The sequence below is a fragment of the Lampetra fluviatilis genome, chromosome 21 (genome assembly GCF_964198595.1).
Source record: "Lampetra fluviatilis chromosome 21, kcLamFluv1.1, whole genome shotgun sequence".
NCBI lineage: Eukaryota > Metazoa > Chordata > Hyperoartia > Petromyzontiformes > Petromyzontidae > Lampetra > Lampetra fluviatilis.
Window position 1 is genome coordinate 238,535 of NC_136295.1, and position 16,506 is coordinate 255,040.

Below are 16,506 nucleotides of genomic sequence, written 5' to 3' on the forward strand. Positions count from 1 at the left end.
TGACTGTACCGTAGTATCTACTGAGCCAGTAGTAGCTACTGACTGTACCGTAGTATCTACTGGGCCAGTAGTAGCTACTGACTGTACCGTAGTATCTACTGAGCCAGTAGTAGCTACTGACTGTACCGTAGTATCTACTGAGCCAGTATTAGCTACTGACTGCGTAGTAGTATTTACTGGGCCTACAGTAGTATCTACCGACTATATAGTCGTAACGACTAACTGTATAGTATCTGCCGACTCTATAGTAGTATCCACTGACTATAGTAGTAACTACTCACTCTATAATAGTATGTACTGACTGTACAGGGCTATATACTGACTGCTGGAACCTGCTATGATTACAGCAGTGCATATTGTGGTGGAACCTGCTATGATTACAGCAGTGCATATTGTGGTGGAACCTGCTATGATTACAGCAGTGCATATTGTGGTGGAACCTGCTATGATTACAGCAGTGCATATTGTGGTGGAACCTGCTATAATTACAGCAGTGCATATTGTGGTGGAACCTGCTATGATTACAGCAGTGCATATTGTGGTGGAACCTGCTATTATTACAGCAGTGCATATTGTGGTGGAACCTGCTATGATTACAGCAGTGCATATTGTGGTGGAACCTGCTATGATTACAGCAGTGCATATTGTGGTGGAACCTGCTATTATTACAGCAGTGCATATTGTGGTGGAACCTGCTATGATTGCAGCAGTGCATATTGTGGTGGAACCTGCTATGATTACAGCAGTGCATATTGTGGTGGAACCTGTTATGATTACAGCAGTACATACTGTGGTGGTACCTGCTATGATTACAGCAGTGCATACTGACTGTGGTGGTACCTGCTATGATTACAGCAGTGCACACTGTGGTGGTGCCTGCTTTCACTACAGCAGTGCATACTGACTGTGGTGGTACCTGCTATTATAACAGCAGTGCATACTGACTGTGGTGGTACCTGCTATGATTACAGCAGTGCATACTGTGGTGGTACCTGCTTTCACTACAGCAGTGCATACTGACTGTGGTGTTACCTGCTATCGCTACAGTAGTACATGTTGACTCTATAGCAGTATATATCGACTCTATAACACGTGACAGAGTGGCGTGGTGAGGCCTAGTCCCGTGCAGAGCCCCCGCCTCGCCTAGATTACCCAGCCGGCCGAGGTGGCACCTTGGCAGGCTGGGCCGCTATCCCCCACCCCCCACCATCCCCCAGCCTGCGCTACAATAATACTAAGCGGTATAATATTAGTATCTACCGACCCTATAGTAGTAAGTGCACACATTGGGGTGGGGGGGGGGACAAGAGGACATGACACTTTGATTAATTTAGCTCAGCGTTGTGTATTTCTTTGCATTTTGAACGCGAATGAGAAATCCCCCCCCCCTCACCGATGACGCGTGTGCGTTGCTAGGGGCAACCCCCAGGCAGCTTTAGCGACGCGAGGAAATAATTAAGTAATGGCAAATATCACTAAATTGCTCATTTAACTACTTAAAATTTGACGGATGGGAAACGGAATAGTGCTGGCTCACCATGGGGCTTACGGCGTGGTACCCGGCAACTTTTTAAAACATAAACCCCACGGTTCGCGAGCCAAATCCTTTGCAAGTTGCGTGCACACAGATACAGAGACAGATGGACAGATGGACAGACAGACAAAAAATGACGTTTATAGGTAAGATGACTTGTTTACCCAGGAAAGCCTTAGAACCTGCATCGCACTGTCTTAACTCTAGATGGTCTATAATACGTTGTATTACTCTTGTTTATCTAGTAAAGCTCTACTGAGTCTCAAGTGTCCCATCAATTTTTTTTCACCCAGGGGGCGATGTTGCTGCTGCTGTGCGTAATCTCAATTGAGAGATTTGTAGGCAATTTCCAGCATTGAGGTGTATGCCAATATCGTTAACATTTAGGGTTTTTTTTGTTACGTGAGGAGGCAACCTGACCAAGAGGAGAACATACAAACCTGCTGGAAAAAAAAAATCCCGCAAACAAATTTCACGCAGAAAAAAACCACACCACCATAATCGGGAATCGAACCCAGGAGCTTCTTTTCACGAGGTACTGCACAATTGTTGCCAGCGTGGAGCTCTGCCGCTCGAGCGTTTACGAGAAATGACCTCAGCAGGTCACCGCAGCAGTTGTGACGGACATCACGGGGGAGGTGGTAAACATTGCTTATCAAACCCAAAACGTTAACCCTCCAAGGTCATTGTCAATGCCAATAAATCAAACACACATTTCCCGTGGCTTAACTATTACAGTAACAATAACCTCGCACAGATGGTGCATCATAATTTAACTCCTGCAAGAGACCATCGGCACACAACCCCGAGTTAGAAGGAACGGAGACACAAGTATGAATATTTACTGTCCCTGAGTAAACTATAACATTGTATGTTTAAGTAGATGGTCTAACCGAGGCCGATCGATATCATCCCCCTGATAACCATGTTCATACATCAATGCCAACTGTTGCTTGTCCGCACAGACTCAACGAACCTTGTACTATGACCAATTTTGGATCACAACTGCGGTGGTTTAGCCAATTTTTTTACAGGGCATTTGGGGGTGTGGTGTCACGTGACAAACGTGGTGCAATTGTCGATCTGAGTATGTGACACTCTCTCGTCACGGTATTTCAGCCTTCTCGCATTCGATCCACTTCCATGGGACAGGAATCATTATCACGTGAGGATTTGTGTTTTCCGTTTTATATTTTCTCATGTACGCAGATGCTTGTATATTAACTTTTAATAGAGAATAACATTGATTATAATAATAGTATAGTTTTGCTTGTTTTACCCAGGAAACCCTCACCGAGTCTCAAGACTCTTTTTTTCAGAAGGGCTCTGCCAAGTTTGATCCCAAATGAGAAATGTGCAGGTAATATTTCAGCATTGGTGATGTTTGGCCGTGCATAACAGGTGGGAGAACATATAAACTACCAACAGTCGAGGATCGAACCCAGGTCCCTTCTTACTGTAAGGCACGAGTATTGCAACTGCGCTACTCTGCCAAGTAAACCGTGATCCAGAGCATTGTCACGTTCAAACACTTGTTTGCTCACATTTTAACGTGAACAGAAATACGTATTTGAAACCTGATTAGCAACAATATCTTACCGCAGGTGCCAAGTTGTGGGTGATTAAATTTTATCCACGTGGTTGATATTCCCTCCGAAATGTAGTTGCTTCATTTATGGAGAGGCTTCGCGAGCATGAGTTGTGTTTCCTGTAGGAGGTGACTCCGAACGGCTGGGAGACCATGGCGCTGTACTCAGCCACTTTCGTGCTCCTCATTGGCAGCATTATCCCGATGACCCTGTGCGCAGGTGAGTCAACACTTCACGTTCATTAATGTTGGATGCAATGAGGAAGGGCATTCCCTTTCAATGCTTCATAAATGCAATGTGTCGTGACTGGGGGGGTATTGTTTTGTTTACGGCATAAACAATGTCTGTCACAGTTACTCACAATCAGCAGTGTTCTGATTTATTTTACACCATTGAAATGGTCGGCAGATTTGCAAAGTTTGACATCAAAAGTCAGTACATTTGGAGGCGCGTTACAATTGTATTCGATTTGATCACATCAAGGTTACAGCAGTGTGGCAGCATTGAAGTAGTAGTCAGTGGCGGCTCGTGACATTTCCACTAGGTGGGGCGAATGGCGGAGCCAAGATTTGCAGGCAGGGGGGCGAGTGTACTGTATACGCAACTGCGCACAATTCTGAGTCACTGAAATTAGGGATTTCGATCGGATCATTGGGAGGGCACGTGCCACCGCACCCCCACCCCCCACTGGCTCCACCAGTGGGTGCGGCTGTTGTGAGTGACCTCTGAAAATATGGTGTTCTAATTAAGAAAAACCTCATGTTATTGGCATTCCCATGACAGTGATATAACTGTCTTATCTACCAACGGTAGGCATTTATAAACAATACGAAATAAAACAAAGCAATCAAATGCTGTCCTCATGACCCTCAAGTCTACACTACACAACCCTTTCATCCTTTCAAATGGAATATTTAGGATTGACTCCACCGTATTTGTTGCCAATTCGTTTGCTGCACCTGTTGCCATCGCTATTGCTATTTACTCCTAGACCGTGTGGGCCGTCACCTGCTATATTTGCACAGTGCAACCTAGCGTTGTGACATGGTGATTACAGCAATGGGCGGACCTTTTCACCGCCCTGAATGGGTCTTAATTGACGTGGCTAAAATGCTAAGCTAATCATAATGAAAAGGAAGGGATATCTCTCACTCGGAAGCTTTCACAGCCGGCCGAGACCTCCCTGAGGCACAAATCAGACTGTGTTGCAGCGGATTCTAATATGAACTTAAATTGATATCTTTATTAGGCAATTCACGTTGAAAGAATCACTATATTAAAAAAAATGTAAAAACAACAAAACAATTTATAGAAAAGTATTGTTTATTAGAATGTTTTTTTCTCATATCCAGCTGCTTGGTGGGCGGCAACCCAACGCCCCTAGTAGACGAACAACACCTGGTAGGAGTAATTAAATAATAGTGTACACTAATAAGGCAAGGCCAATGGTCAAACATGTGTAGAGGAGAGAAACACGCGGTGCGCACAGTTAAGCGGGTGTAACAGAGGGCAAACAGGTGTGCGTGTTGCAACATGAGGTTTGCACAGACAAACCTCCAGTAATTAAGGGGAGAAGCGGGTGCAACCGAGGTCGAACAGGTGTTACGCTGTGAACGGAGGTTGGCGCCTGGACGGGAAATGGGGGATGATGATAAGAGATTAATGTGACAACTGGCACCGGCCTGGCGGCAGCTTAAGTAGAAGCACATGAGGACTTGGGATGAGCAGGGGGATATAAGCGGGAGTGTGTGTGTGAGCAAGGGGGTTGGTGCCAGGAACCAAGAGTGAAGATATCTCGCCGCTGCCGCTCCAGCCGTCAACGGGACCTCAACCCTCACGCCGTCGCCGGGTGGGTGTTGGCTGAACCTCCTGCCCGGGACAGGCGGGTGAGGGAGCGTAGGTGAGGGCAGTGGTGGAGATGCGAAGTTGTTGTATGCAGAGTCGCTGAGTGCGAAGACTTTGCCTGACGGTTGCCTCTTGTTGGGAGAAGTGTTTTTGGAAAAACAGGACGCTGGACAAGTTCTGTCGCGTTTGCGTCGGGCTAACAGCGCTTTCGAGGAGCTGCGAGCAGCAAACCTGGAGAGAGAATGCAACGAGGAACGATGCAGCATTGAGGAGGCAATGGAAATCTTTAAAAATAAGGAACTCGCGGTATGTAACTCTTATACAAAACGAAATGTGTGTCTGCATAATTACGTGTGCATGCTGCATGTGCACACAGGGCCCACACAAAGCCAAAACTAGGCCAAGGACAAAACTTCCAATACATAGAGTACCGACATGGCAATGCAGATTAAATTACATTCATATTCTAGCATGAACACACTTCTACATTGCATATTTTCCACACCGAAACCTATGCACGTTTTAACCACAGGGCAGCACTTCAGAGGTATTTTCCAGCTCATCTGCTTCATTCAGAAAACCTGGCAATCAAGAGTACCAGGACACTTTTCTGGCCACTGAATAACTCCTTTGAGCTCATGAAACAGCCTACGTGGCCATGAAACAAATATATTTATGGATAACTAACACACGTGAATGGTGGAGTCACAGGGGAGCAATCGGCGAATTGTACCTCAATAGATTTGGTGCGAATGGTTATATCCACGTTTGGAAACCCCCACGATGGCCAAAATTTGCGTGTACTATCTTGCTTATGAAGATATATTTTGGGTTAAGAATCGTATTGTACTCCAGCACTTAACGCTTTGAACTTACCATAATTTACAGTTCTTTAGTAATCACAATGCTTATGAAACGTGTTTTTTTTTCCAGAATGATTTCTGGAACACATATGTCGGTAAGTACTAGATGTAATTTCTAAATACATTGCTGAATGTTCCTAAATGACCTCTAGGAATGTGTGCAAAATCTAATTTGATGCATGTATGTAGCATACTTTGTAAGACTACACAAATTTCACCAGGCTCACTGTTCATGAACTCTTGGAAGTGCTTGCACAAAGGATAGTAACATCTCATCCTGTGTTCTTGGAATCTGAATATCTGGACTTGTCCAGTGACTGCTGAGAAAGATCAGCTGACAACAGGGGAAAGTCCTTGTGGCGGCACGGAGAGACGGCTGACAGGAGGGAATAGACCCCACTGGGACAGTCATGGGTTAGCTTCCCATTTCTGTAGTTTCCCATGCTTCGCAGTATGTTGGAAACACCCGCTTTAGCTACAGAAAGTCAACATACGAGAATACCCCTAGAGTCTGCGAGAGCGGGGGCGGAAGATGACTCATCGGCTGACAACATGGTAATGACTGGACCGGAAACGACTATGAGTAATGAGAGCACAGCACAAGAGAACACCACAGCAACTGTCACAAGTTCCGCTGCAACAGCGGTCCACAAACAGATGCAGGTATGTGTCTGTGGTTGGAGGAAAGTTACATCACACCATGGGTTGAGGATCCACCAGGGGAAGAAGGGGTGTTTGGGTAAAGAGAGACAGAGGCCTCGCATTGATTACTTTCTGCGAAAGTGATCAAATTAGTCGAATGAAGCACAGCAACTGGACGCAAACCATAGTTTGCAGTGCATCAGTACCACTGTCATGGAGGACGTAAACTCAAGCACCGAAGTAACAACTGAGGTGGAACCAACAACAGTAGTGGAACTCACCCAGCCTCCCAGACCTGCAGTCGAGAGGAGACTACCAGGGCACAGACCGTATGTGAAGTGGCCTGGCGCCAGTGACAAGAAGTTGTGGGAAACAGTGAATACTGACCTTACCTTGACCCTCGAGAAACTTCGAGGCACAGTGGAGAAGAAATTGGAGAGGATGGGGGACATCATCTATGAGTACGTGGCAGAAAGCTTTGGAGTGCAAGAGGCAAAAGGCTGTATCGGAGGCGGCAGAAGGCAGCAGTCAGTGGTTCTGGATGAAGAGGAAAGACCCCAGCTGGGCCCCGAAGTGAGAGGGCCAGGAGGTATGCGGTCAACAATGCTTGACTCGGGGAGGAGGACGCCCCTTCCATGCATAGTCCCATGGGATGTTGGCTATCAACAACAAGGCAACTTTTATGACTAATTGGGAATGGGACGCAAGTGTAGGATTGATCACCCTGTCGCTGGCCGCCTTTGGGGAGGGTGTATAGTGTGAAAGGCCGAAACACCCTAAGAACCAAAGGTACACTACTGTAGATGCGCTCCCCAAATTTCACCAGGCTCACTGTTCATGAACTCTTGGAAGTGCTTGCACAAAGGATAGTAACATCTCATCCTGTGTTCTTGGAATCTGTAGGAATTTAAAACAATAACAATAATTTATCGAGCGCCTTTCATAGCTCCACAAGATTGAAGGCCACTTCGTATGAGGTAAAACTAAACGTATACAATGAGGGGAAAAAGTATTTGATCCCCTGCTGATTTTGTACGTTTGCCCACTGACAAATAAATGATCAGTCTATAATCTTAATGGTAGGTTTATTTGAACAATGGGAGACAGAATAACAACAACAAAATCCAGAAAAACGCATGTCAAAAATGTTATAAATTTATTTGCATTTTAATGAGGGAAATAAGTATTTGACCCCTCTGCAAAACATGACTTAGTACTTGGTGGCAAAACCCTTGTTGGCAATCACAGAGGTCAGACGTTTCTTGTAGTTGGCCACCAGGTTTGCACACATCTCAGGAGGGATTTTGTCCTACTCTTTGCAGATCTTCTCTAAGTCATTAAGGTTTCGAGGCTGACGTTTGGCAACTCAGACCTTCAGCTCCCTCCACAGATTTTCTATGGGATTAAGGTCTGGAGACTGGCTAGGCCACTGCAGGACCTGTGTTTTGGGTCATTGTCATGCTGGAATACCCATCCACAACCCATTTGCAATGCCCTGGCTGAGGGAAGGAGGTTCTTACCCAAGATTTGACGGTACATGGCCCCGTCCATCGTCCCTTTGATGCGGTGAAGTTTTCCTGTCCCCTTAGCAGAAAAACACCCCCAAAGCATAATGTTTCCACCTCCATTTTTGATGGTGGGGATGGTGTTCTTGGGGTCATAGGCAGCATTACTCCTCCTCCAAACACGGCGAGTTGAGTTGATGCCAAAGAGCTCCATTTTGGTATCATCTGACCACAACACTTTCACCCAGTTGTCCTCTGAATCATTCAGATGTTCATTGGCAATCTTCAGACGTGCTTTTTTGAGCAGGGGGACCTTGCGGGCGCTGCAGGATTTCAGTCCTTCACGGCATAGTGTTTTACCAACTGTTTTCTTGGTGACTATGGTCCCAGCTGCCTTGAGATCATTGACAAGATCCTGCCGTGTAGTTCTGGGCTGATTCCTCACCGTTCTTATGATCATTGCAACTCCACGAGGTGAGATCTTGCATAGAGCCCCAGGCCGAGGGAGATTGATAGTTCTTTTGTGTTTCTTCCATTTGCGAATAATCGCACCAACTGTTGTCACCTTCTCACCAAGCTGCTTGGCGATGGTCTTGTCGCCCATTCCAGCCTTGTGTAGGTCTACAATATTGTCCCTGACATCCTTGGAGAGCTCTTTGGTCTTGGCCACGGTGGGGAAATTAGAATCTGATTGATTGATTGCTTCTGTGAACAGGTGTCTTTTATATAGGTAACAAGCTGAGATTAGGAGTACTCCCTTTAAGAGTGTGCTCCTAATCTCAGCTCGTTACCTGTATAAAAGACACCTGGGAGCCAGAAATCTTTTTGATTGAGAGGGGGTTAAATACTTATTTCCCTCATTAAAATGCAAATCAATTATAACATTTTTGACATGCGTTTTTCTGGATTTGTTTTGTTCTTATTCTGTCTCTCATTGTTCAAATAAACCTACCATTAAAATTCTAGACTGATCATTTCTTTGTAGTAGTAGGTTTTTACCCTTTAAACTGGTACAAAACTGACACCTTTATACAAGGCATCATGTTTGCAATAACCACAATACAAGCAGTCAAAATGCAAACAAAAAGAAACAACTCTGATAATGATTATAATATGCACTGTCCTTGAAGTTGATTGGTCCACACCCGAGACACCTTTCCTTAGAGCCTAGCCTCCATTGGTGTTGGGCCAGATGACGCCAAAAGGCGTACAACTCAAAAACAGCGCACTATCAGAGTATTGAGAGCTCGGGGTAAGCATTTACACTATGAGACCTCCTTTACCAGTGGCAAAATATAGTAGTAGGTGTTTACCCTTTAAACTGGTACAAAACTGACACCTTTATACAAGGCATCATGTTTGCAATAACCACAACACAAGCAGTCAATCAACTTCAAGGACAGTGCATATTATTATCATTATCAGAGTTGTTTCTTTTTGTTTGCATTTTTACTGCATGTGTTGTGGTTATTGCAAACATGATGCCTTGTATAAAGGTGTCAGTTTTGTACCAGTTTAAAGGGTAAAAACCTACTACTATATTTTGCCACTGGCAAAGGAGGTCTTATAGTGATCATTTCTTTGTCAGTGGGCAAACGTACAAAATCAGCAGGGGATCAAATACTTTTTTCCCTCACTGTACAAGGACAAATGTTAAACGACTCATAAAATAATGTAAAAAGTATGTGAAAGTAACAATTTTCTTTATACAACAGTAAAATAATAATTAGATGTCAGAATAAAATTAGGAGGCTAAATTATAGAAATACATCGAAAAGACTTAATTTAAAAGTAACCATCTCCGATTGGCACGTTTGGCTACGTACAGTGCGAAAGAAGTTCAAAGTACAGTACATACAGTGTGGGCGAACTTTTGACGCGATGGGGCAGAGCTGCAAAGTCGCGAAGTTAGAACACCAAAAGCCACCTCCTCGCCTCTCCTCGCCTCCTCACCTCTCCCCCTCGCCTCATCTCCTCCTCACCTCACATCTCCTCTCCACCTCTCCTCCTCCACCTCGCCTCCTCTCCTCCTCACCTCTCCTCGTCTCTCCTCACCCCTCGCCTCCTCTCCTCCTCATCACCTCCTCTCACTTCTCCCCTTCTCCTCCTCACCTCTCCTCGCCTCATCTCCTCCTCACCTCTCCTCCTCTTCACCTCTCCTCCTCGCCTCCTCACCTCTCCCCCTCGCCTCTTCAGCCTGACCCCGGGAATGCAGAGCCAGGGTCATGACTATCAGCTGACCTCAACGCTGCACGTTGATAGGGACAGAATAACTCTGTCCAGTAGGGACGGGTCAGAAAGTTACAGCACCTGACGCAGTAGAGATGTAATGTAGTAACTCCACGGGAGACGACTTCACGGGTAACACACTCTTTATTTTATCAACCTTGGTTACAGGTGACTAACACCTACTTTGTACCTCGGGTGACAAACACCCACTTCGCTACTTGGCGACTAACGCCCACTGAGTTACTCGGATGACCCACATCCACTTAGTACTCGGGTGACAAACACCCACTTAGCTACTTGGCGACTAACGCCCACTGAGTTACTCGGATGACCAACATCCACTTAGTACTCGGGTGACAAACACCCACTTAGCTACTTGGCGACTAACGCCCACTGAGCTACTCGGATGACCCACATCCTCTTAGCTACTTGGCGACTAACGCCACTGAGCTACTCGGATGACCAACATCCACTTAGTACTCGGGTGACAAACACCCACTTAGCTACTTGGCGACTAACGCCCACTGAGCTCCTCGGATGACCAACATCCACTTAGCTACTCGGCGACTAACGCCACTGAGCTACTCGGATGACCAACATCCACTTAGCTACTCGGCGACTAACGCCACTGAGCTACTCGGCTTCACTAGGTCTTCAGCTCCGTCTTCGGGTCTTCAACTGGGTAACTCTCCCCGAGTGCTCTCGCGCGTCCCCCTTTATACCCCACCTGCGGACGTCGCTGCGAGCACCCACTTATTCGACCAATCACCGGGTGCCGGCTACGATCCTCTTTTCCCACATCTCATCGTGCCTCACCACTCACTCCGCGCCGCCTCGTCATCTGTCACTCCCGGCGCGCGCGTCCACACCACGCCCACAACGCGTGCCCAACCCCGCACCCCGCGCCGCCCCGTGATCCATCACTGTCACAGTCGGCGCACGTCAATACCACCACTACATCACCCCCTACCACATAGCTCGCAGCCGCCCCGGCTGCTACAAAAATTACAAACCCTCCCTGTGTGCCCCGTAACACAACACAACAACAAGAACAACAGCTAAGCTAACAACACAACACGACGCGAACACCACCATCCGCAACCCTCAACCAATGCCACCGCGACAACAGAACAATATATACAAACCGGCGAGCGACAATAGCAATGTGTATACAAAAAAAATAAATGGAATTTTTTTTTTTTCTTTCGACTCGTGCAGTGTCCCCTTTTCTTCCGAGCGTCCCTACAACGGGACATTATCCCGGCAGAGGGGAACACCGGGCGAGCTCGGTGTAGAGCACAAACAAAACCCGTCCTCATGAAAATTGTTGAGACCTAGCCCGAGTCCGCCTTGCCGGTCCGTCGTACGGCACCAGACGCGGTTGAACGTCCGGTGGTGCCGGCGGTTCAGGAAGACATCGGCCAGGCATCGAGGACTCGTGCGTGCCCCGGGGTTCAGGCTCTCGATGGTCAGCAGCCGTCAAGCCCGAGGCACCTGGGGGTGGGTCAGGTGGAGACACGTGAGGATCAGCCTGCGACACCTCCCTCCCCGAGTCGACGGTCACATCACACGCCCGGTCGTCACGGCACAGAACGGGGTCACACGGTGCCGCATAGGGCTTCAGTCGGGAGGGGTGCACATACCAACGGCGTTTCCCCCATTTAATCTGTATACTCTGGGGCCGTGCAACCCGCACAATTTCCACCGGTCCCCTCCAAGGTCTCAACAACTTGGGGGACGTAGCCAACGGTGCATGTGGACAATGCAGCCAGGCCTTATCGCCTGGTTTCCAATCATGCGTATGCACCCTCCGCTCATGCAATTTCTCGTTTGCAATTTGCCGCGACCGCGAATTCAACCTTGCCCCCTCCCGCGCTTCAGTCAATTTGGCGATATTAAATTTGATGTGGTCTGCCAATTTAGATTTTGCACTTGGCTGGGAAATCCCCAGTTGGACGTCCATGGCCGGATCGGCCTCCCGCCCATACATAAGAAAAAATGGGGAAAACCCTGTCGCCGCATGAGGGGCCATTCGATAGGCCGCGAGTACCCCCGGCACCTGTAAGTCCCAATCAACCTGATCGTCGCAGACCTGTTGGCACAACATAGACGTAATCGTTCTGTTCAGACGCTCAACCATCCCGTCAGTCTGCGGGTGGTAGGGGGAAGTACGCACTTTCTTTGTACCCAACAGGTCGCACACCTCGCGCAACAAAACGCTCGAAAAATTCTTCCCTTGATCCGTCAGCAAGCGTTCGGGGGCGCCCTTGTCCAACACATAACCCTGGACAAAGGCGTCCGCCACCGCCGCAGCCGACTGGTTGGCGAGCGGCCATGCCATAGGCCATCGGGTGAAGTATTCCACGCCAACCAGCAGGAACCTATTTCCCCTTGGTGTAACCGGAAAGGGCCCCAAGATGTCCAACGCTACCAATTCGTTTATACGCGAAACCTGAATGGATTGCAGCGGTGGATTAGCCGCCAATGGTGGCGGTTTCCTTTTGGCGCACTCTACGCATCCCTTAAGAATATTCGCCACGTCGTTACCCATCCCCGGCCAATAATAGTCTCGCTGGATTAGGGCGAGCGTTTTGTGAAAACCCAGATGCATGAGCCGTTCATGAGCTGCCAGAACAATCCTACCCCGCATAGCAACAGGCACCACGAGCACGTGACGCCGGGACATGTTGTCCCACCTCATCAACAGGCCCTGTCTGCACACCCAGGAACCGACCCGCGCCTCCCCTTGTTCGGGAGCGCCAACTTTCCGACGCAGCGTAAGTAGGGAGCTGTCGGACATCTGGAGGCGGCCCCACTCAATGAGGGGCAACGACAACAGCGAATCCCTCCCCGTGGGGGCGTCCTCTCCCGGGGTGTCAGTGGCGGCGAGCGCAACTCCCGGGGCGCCGGCGACCGGGGGTTTGCACCGCGCTGATCCCAACAAACATGTGCAGTCCGTGCACGGCGGCAACCGCGACAAGGCGTCCGCGTTTGAGTGCCGCAACCCTTTTCGGTAAATCGTCGTGAATTGGTAGTCTTGAAGGACCTCCAACCATCGGGACAATTGGCCCGATGGCTGCGCCACGCGCATAGCGTATTGTAGAGCCGCATGGTCCGTCCGGACCGTAAAATGACGGCCGTAAAGATACGGCCTGAATTGCTGTGTAAAAAACACAATGGCTAACAATTCACGACGAGTTACGCAATAGCGTTGTTCTGCGGGGGAAAGAACCCTACTACCGTAGGCGACCACCCGTTCAACCCCCCCGACCAACTGTGAGAGCACCCCCCCGATACCCGTATTGCTGGCGTCCGTGTCAAGCAAAAACGGTTGTGTGAAATCGGGGTAACACAAGGGGGGAGCCTGCACCAAAGCGTCACGGAGGGAGCAGAACGCATCCTCCTCCTCTGCCCCCCAGTGAAACCTCACACCCTTAGCCGTCAAAGCGTGCAGGGGCTTGGCTATGGTGGCAAATTGCTTGACAAAACGACGGTAATAGGAGGCAAAACCAATGAAACTACGAACCTCCGTGACCGAGGTTGGCGTTGGCCATGAGCTGACGCAATGCGTCTTAGCAGGGTCCGTCGAGATCCCTGAACGACTCACGATATGGCCCAAATACCTGACAGATTCCCGAAGCAGAAAACATTTAGCCGGTTTAAATTTTAGCTTAGCGGAACGCATCCTGAGGAACACCGCTCTCAGTCGCTGGAGGTGCTCCTCGAAAGTCCGACTAAAGACGATAATATCGTCAAGATAAATCAAACAGGTATCCCATTGGAGGCCTGACAAAACCAATTCCATGAGTCTCTGGAACGTGGCGGGGGCGGAATGTAAGCCCATGGGCAAACGGTTGAATTCAAAAAGGCCCCCAGGTGTGCGGAAAGCAGTTTTAGGTTTAGACTCGTTATCGAGTGGCAATTGCCAAAATCCAGAAAGCAGATCGAGTGTGGAAAAAAACTGCGCTCCCGCCAAGGCATCCAGCGACTCATCCATCCTGGGGAGCGGATACGCATCCGCCATCGAGATTTTGTTTAAGCGGCGGAAATCGACACAAAATCGCAAGGACCCGTCCTGTTTCTTTACTAGGACAATAGGAGCACCCCACGGACTAGAAGAGGGCGAAATGATATCGGCCGCCAACATATCATTAACCGCCGATTGCACATGTTCCTTCTCGGCCGGGCTGAGCCGGAAAGGATTCTGACGAATAGGGGCCGCGTCCCCTGTAGCTATGTGGTGGCGCAACAGGTCAGTGCAGCCGATATCGTACTTATGTTTGCTGAACACGTCAGCAAACTCGATGAGCAAACCCCTCAATGCTCCCAATTGCACCCCGGACAAGTTAGCAGAACCCGCACACAGCGAGTCCAACCACTCAGTCCCCTCATCACTTTGAGGATGCGACTCGACAGTAAAATCTGCTTGAGCCACGAGCCGTTCCTCAACGGGCAGCGGCGCGGCGTGAGCCAGCACCGTTCCCTGCGCAATTACGGCCGGCCGCGACCCCGTATTCAGGACCATTACGAACGGCTCACTGTCCCCTCTCACCATGGTTTGAGCAACCGCTAAGTCGAGGCCCTTACTGGCTCTGTTTGACGGCCCCAACAGCACCCCCTGTGCCTCCGCACCCACCTTGAGTGGCTTCCTGAACCGAAGGGGTACTAACATTTGCGATCCCGGGGGTACCCGTACAGTGTGAGTCGCCAGCGCCTGCACCGTCGCACAAACCGTGCGCACTTTGATAGGGCTTGACAAGAAGGCAACCCGCCGACCTGACGGAAGCTCTATGCAGGCCTGATCAATAAGAATTTTGATGGGCATTTTTGACAAAAAGTCCGTACCTAGCAAACAGGGAACGGCCAGCGATGATGATACAAAAATAGGGCCCGCTAATTTAATGTCCCCAATGCAAATAGTCGCCCGAATCTGGCCGATGATCCCCAGGGATCCCCCATTCGCCGCATAAAATGGCACATCTACCGGCAGAAGGGGTCTACTTTGGACGGGAAGGATGTTGTAAATAAGGTCCGAGATGATGGTGGCCGACGCACCCGTGTCAACAAGCACCCGGACCTCAACCCCGTCAATGAACCCCGTTACCACGGACGACCCGGCTGACGCAGCCACGATCCTGTGGGCCAATTCGGACCACTCGACTGCTTGCGGGCCGCGTACGGACCCCCCCCGCCGAATTGAACCCCCGGCACCCAGCCGCGAACCCCCCACCGCGAAGCGGCGACCCGAATGTGCCGTGTTTGTGGACCGAACGTGTGAGGTGCCGCGACTTGCCGGGTTTTGTTGGGACGACTTGTGGCCCTGGTCGTCGTCCCGACGTGGTCCTGCGATGCGCGGACGCGGGGCCCGGCACCCGGCTGCGACGTGACCCCGAAGGCCGCAGTTGTAGCAGACGACGGACGTCGTAGGTTTCGGTTGCTCCAGCTTGCGGGGCGAACGTGTGGGCGAACGACCTCCCGTTCTCCACTCCCCCGGACACGGTGCAGCGAAGGCCCGCTCCTGCACCGCAGCTGGCTGAGGTTCGGCGATCGTGGCGGCCAGTGCCGCATTCCCCGGCCATTTGCAGACGACCCCCGGCTTGCGTTTGAGGACCTCGTACGCGTGAATGCTCGTGGCGATCGCCAGGGAGCAGATCTCCATCTCGTCTGCCACGTTGATGGGGACCCCCAACTCGTGGGCCAACACCAGCAGCTGCTCCGTCACCATGGCGTCCTTCCCCTCCTTATCCATGCGGGGAAAAGCCGCGTCCGCCAAGGCGAGCAGTGCCGTGCGGTAGGCTAGCGTCGTTTCCCCAGCCACCTTCCGCCGATCGTAGAACTGGTGGCGGCACGTGGAGGGCGGCCCGAACACCTTCGCCATCAGGTGTAGTGCGGCCTGGAGCGTAGAGCGGGACGACCTTGCAGCAGATGTGAAGGCTGCAAGCGCGTCGTCGTCAAGCATCGCTGGCAACGCACGCAGGGCAGTGGTGTCGGACCACCCCGACATCTCCTGATGAGCGAGGAACCTTCGTTGGAAGGCTCCCCAGTCGCCCCCATCCGCCTTGAACGCCGACAGCGCGGGCAATCTTTGCTGGAGGACCCGATCGTCGTCGACGTCGGAGAGATTTTCCCGCGCTCCGCTGGAGTTGTGTAAAATGTCGGCTCGGTTGTCAGGCGCAAAATGGAGGGCTCCGGCGCGCGCCGATGACGTGGGCTGCGCTGCGCGGAGGTGTCCGGCCACGTGGCGTCCGTCTTTCCCGCCAATCGGTGGCGGCCCCCCAAAAACGGCGGCAACTTCCAGG

General features: G+C 50.1%; 1 protein-coding gene across 1 annotated transcript in view; it reads left to right on the plus strand.

The window, feature by feature from the left end:
- Nucleotides 1-3,275: 3,275 nt before the first annotated feature.
- Nucleotides 3,276-16,506, plus strand: part of LOC144938297 (coagulation factor X-like) — a 55,759-nt gene continuing 42,528 nt past the window's right edge. The window contains exons 1-3 of the mRNA XM_078866188.1: nt 3,276-3,342; nt 5,114-5,274; nt 5,902-5,926. Coding sequence (XP_078722314.1) covers nt 3,276-3,342; nt 5,114-5,274; nt 5,902-5,926 — 253 coding nt within the window. The remainder of the gene's footprint in view (nt 3,343-5,113; nt 5,275-5,901; nt 5,927-16,506) is intronic.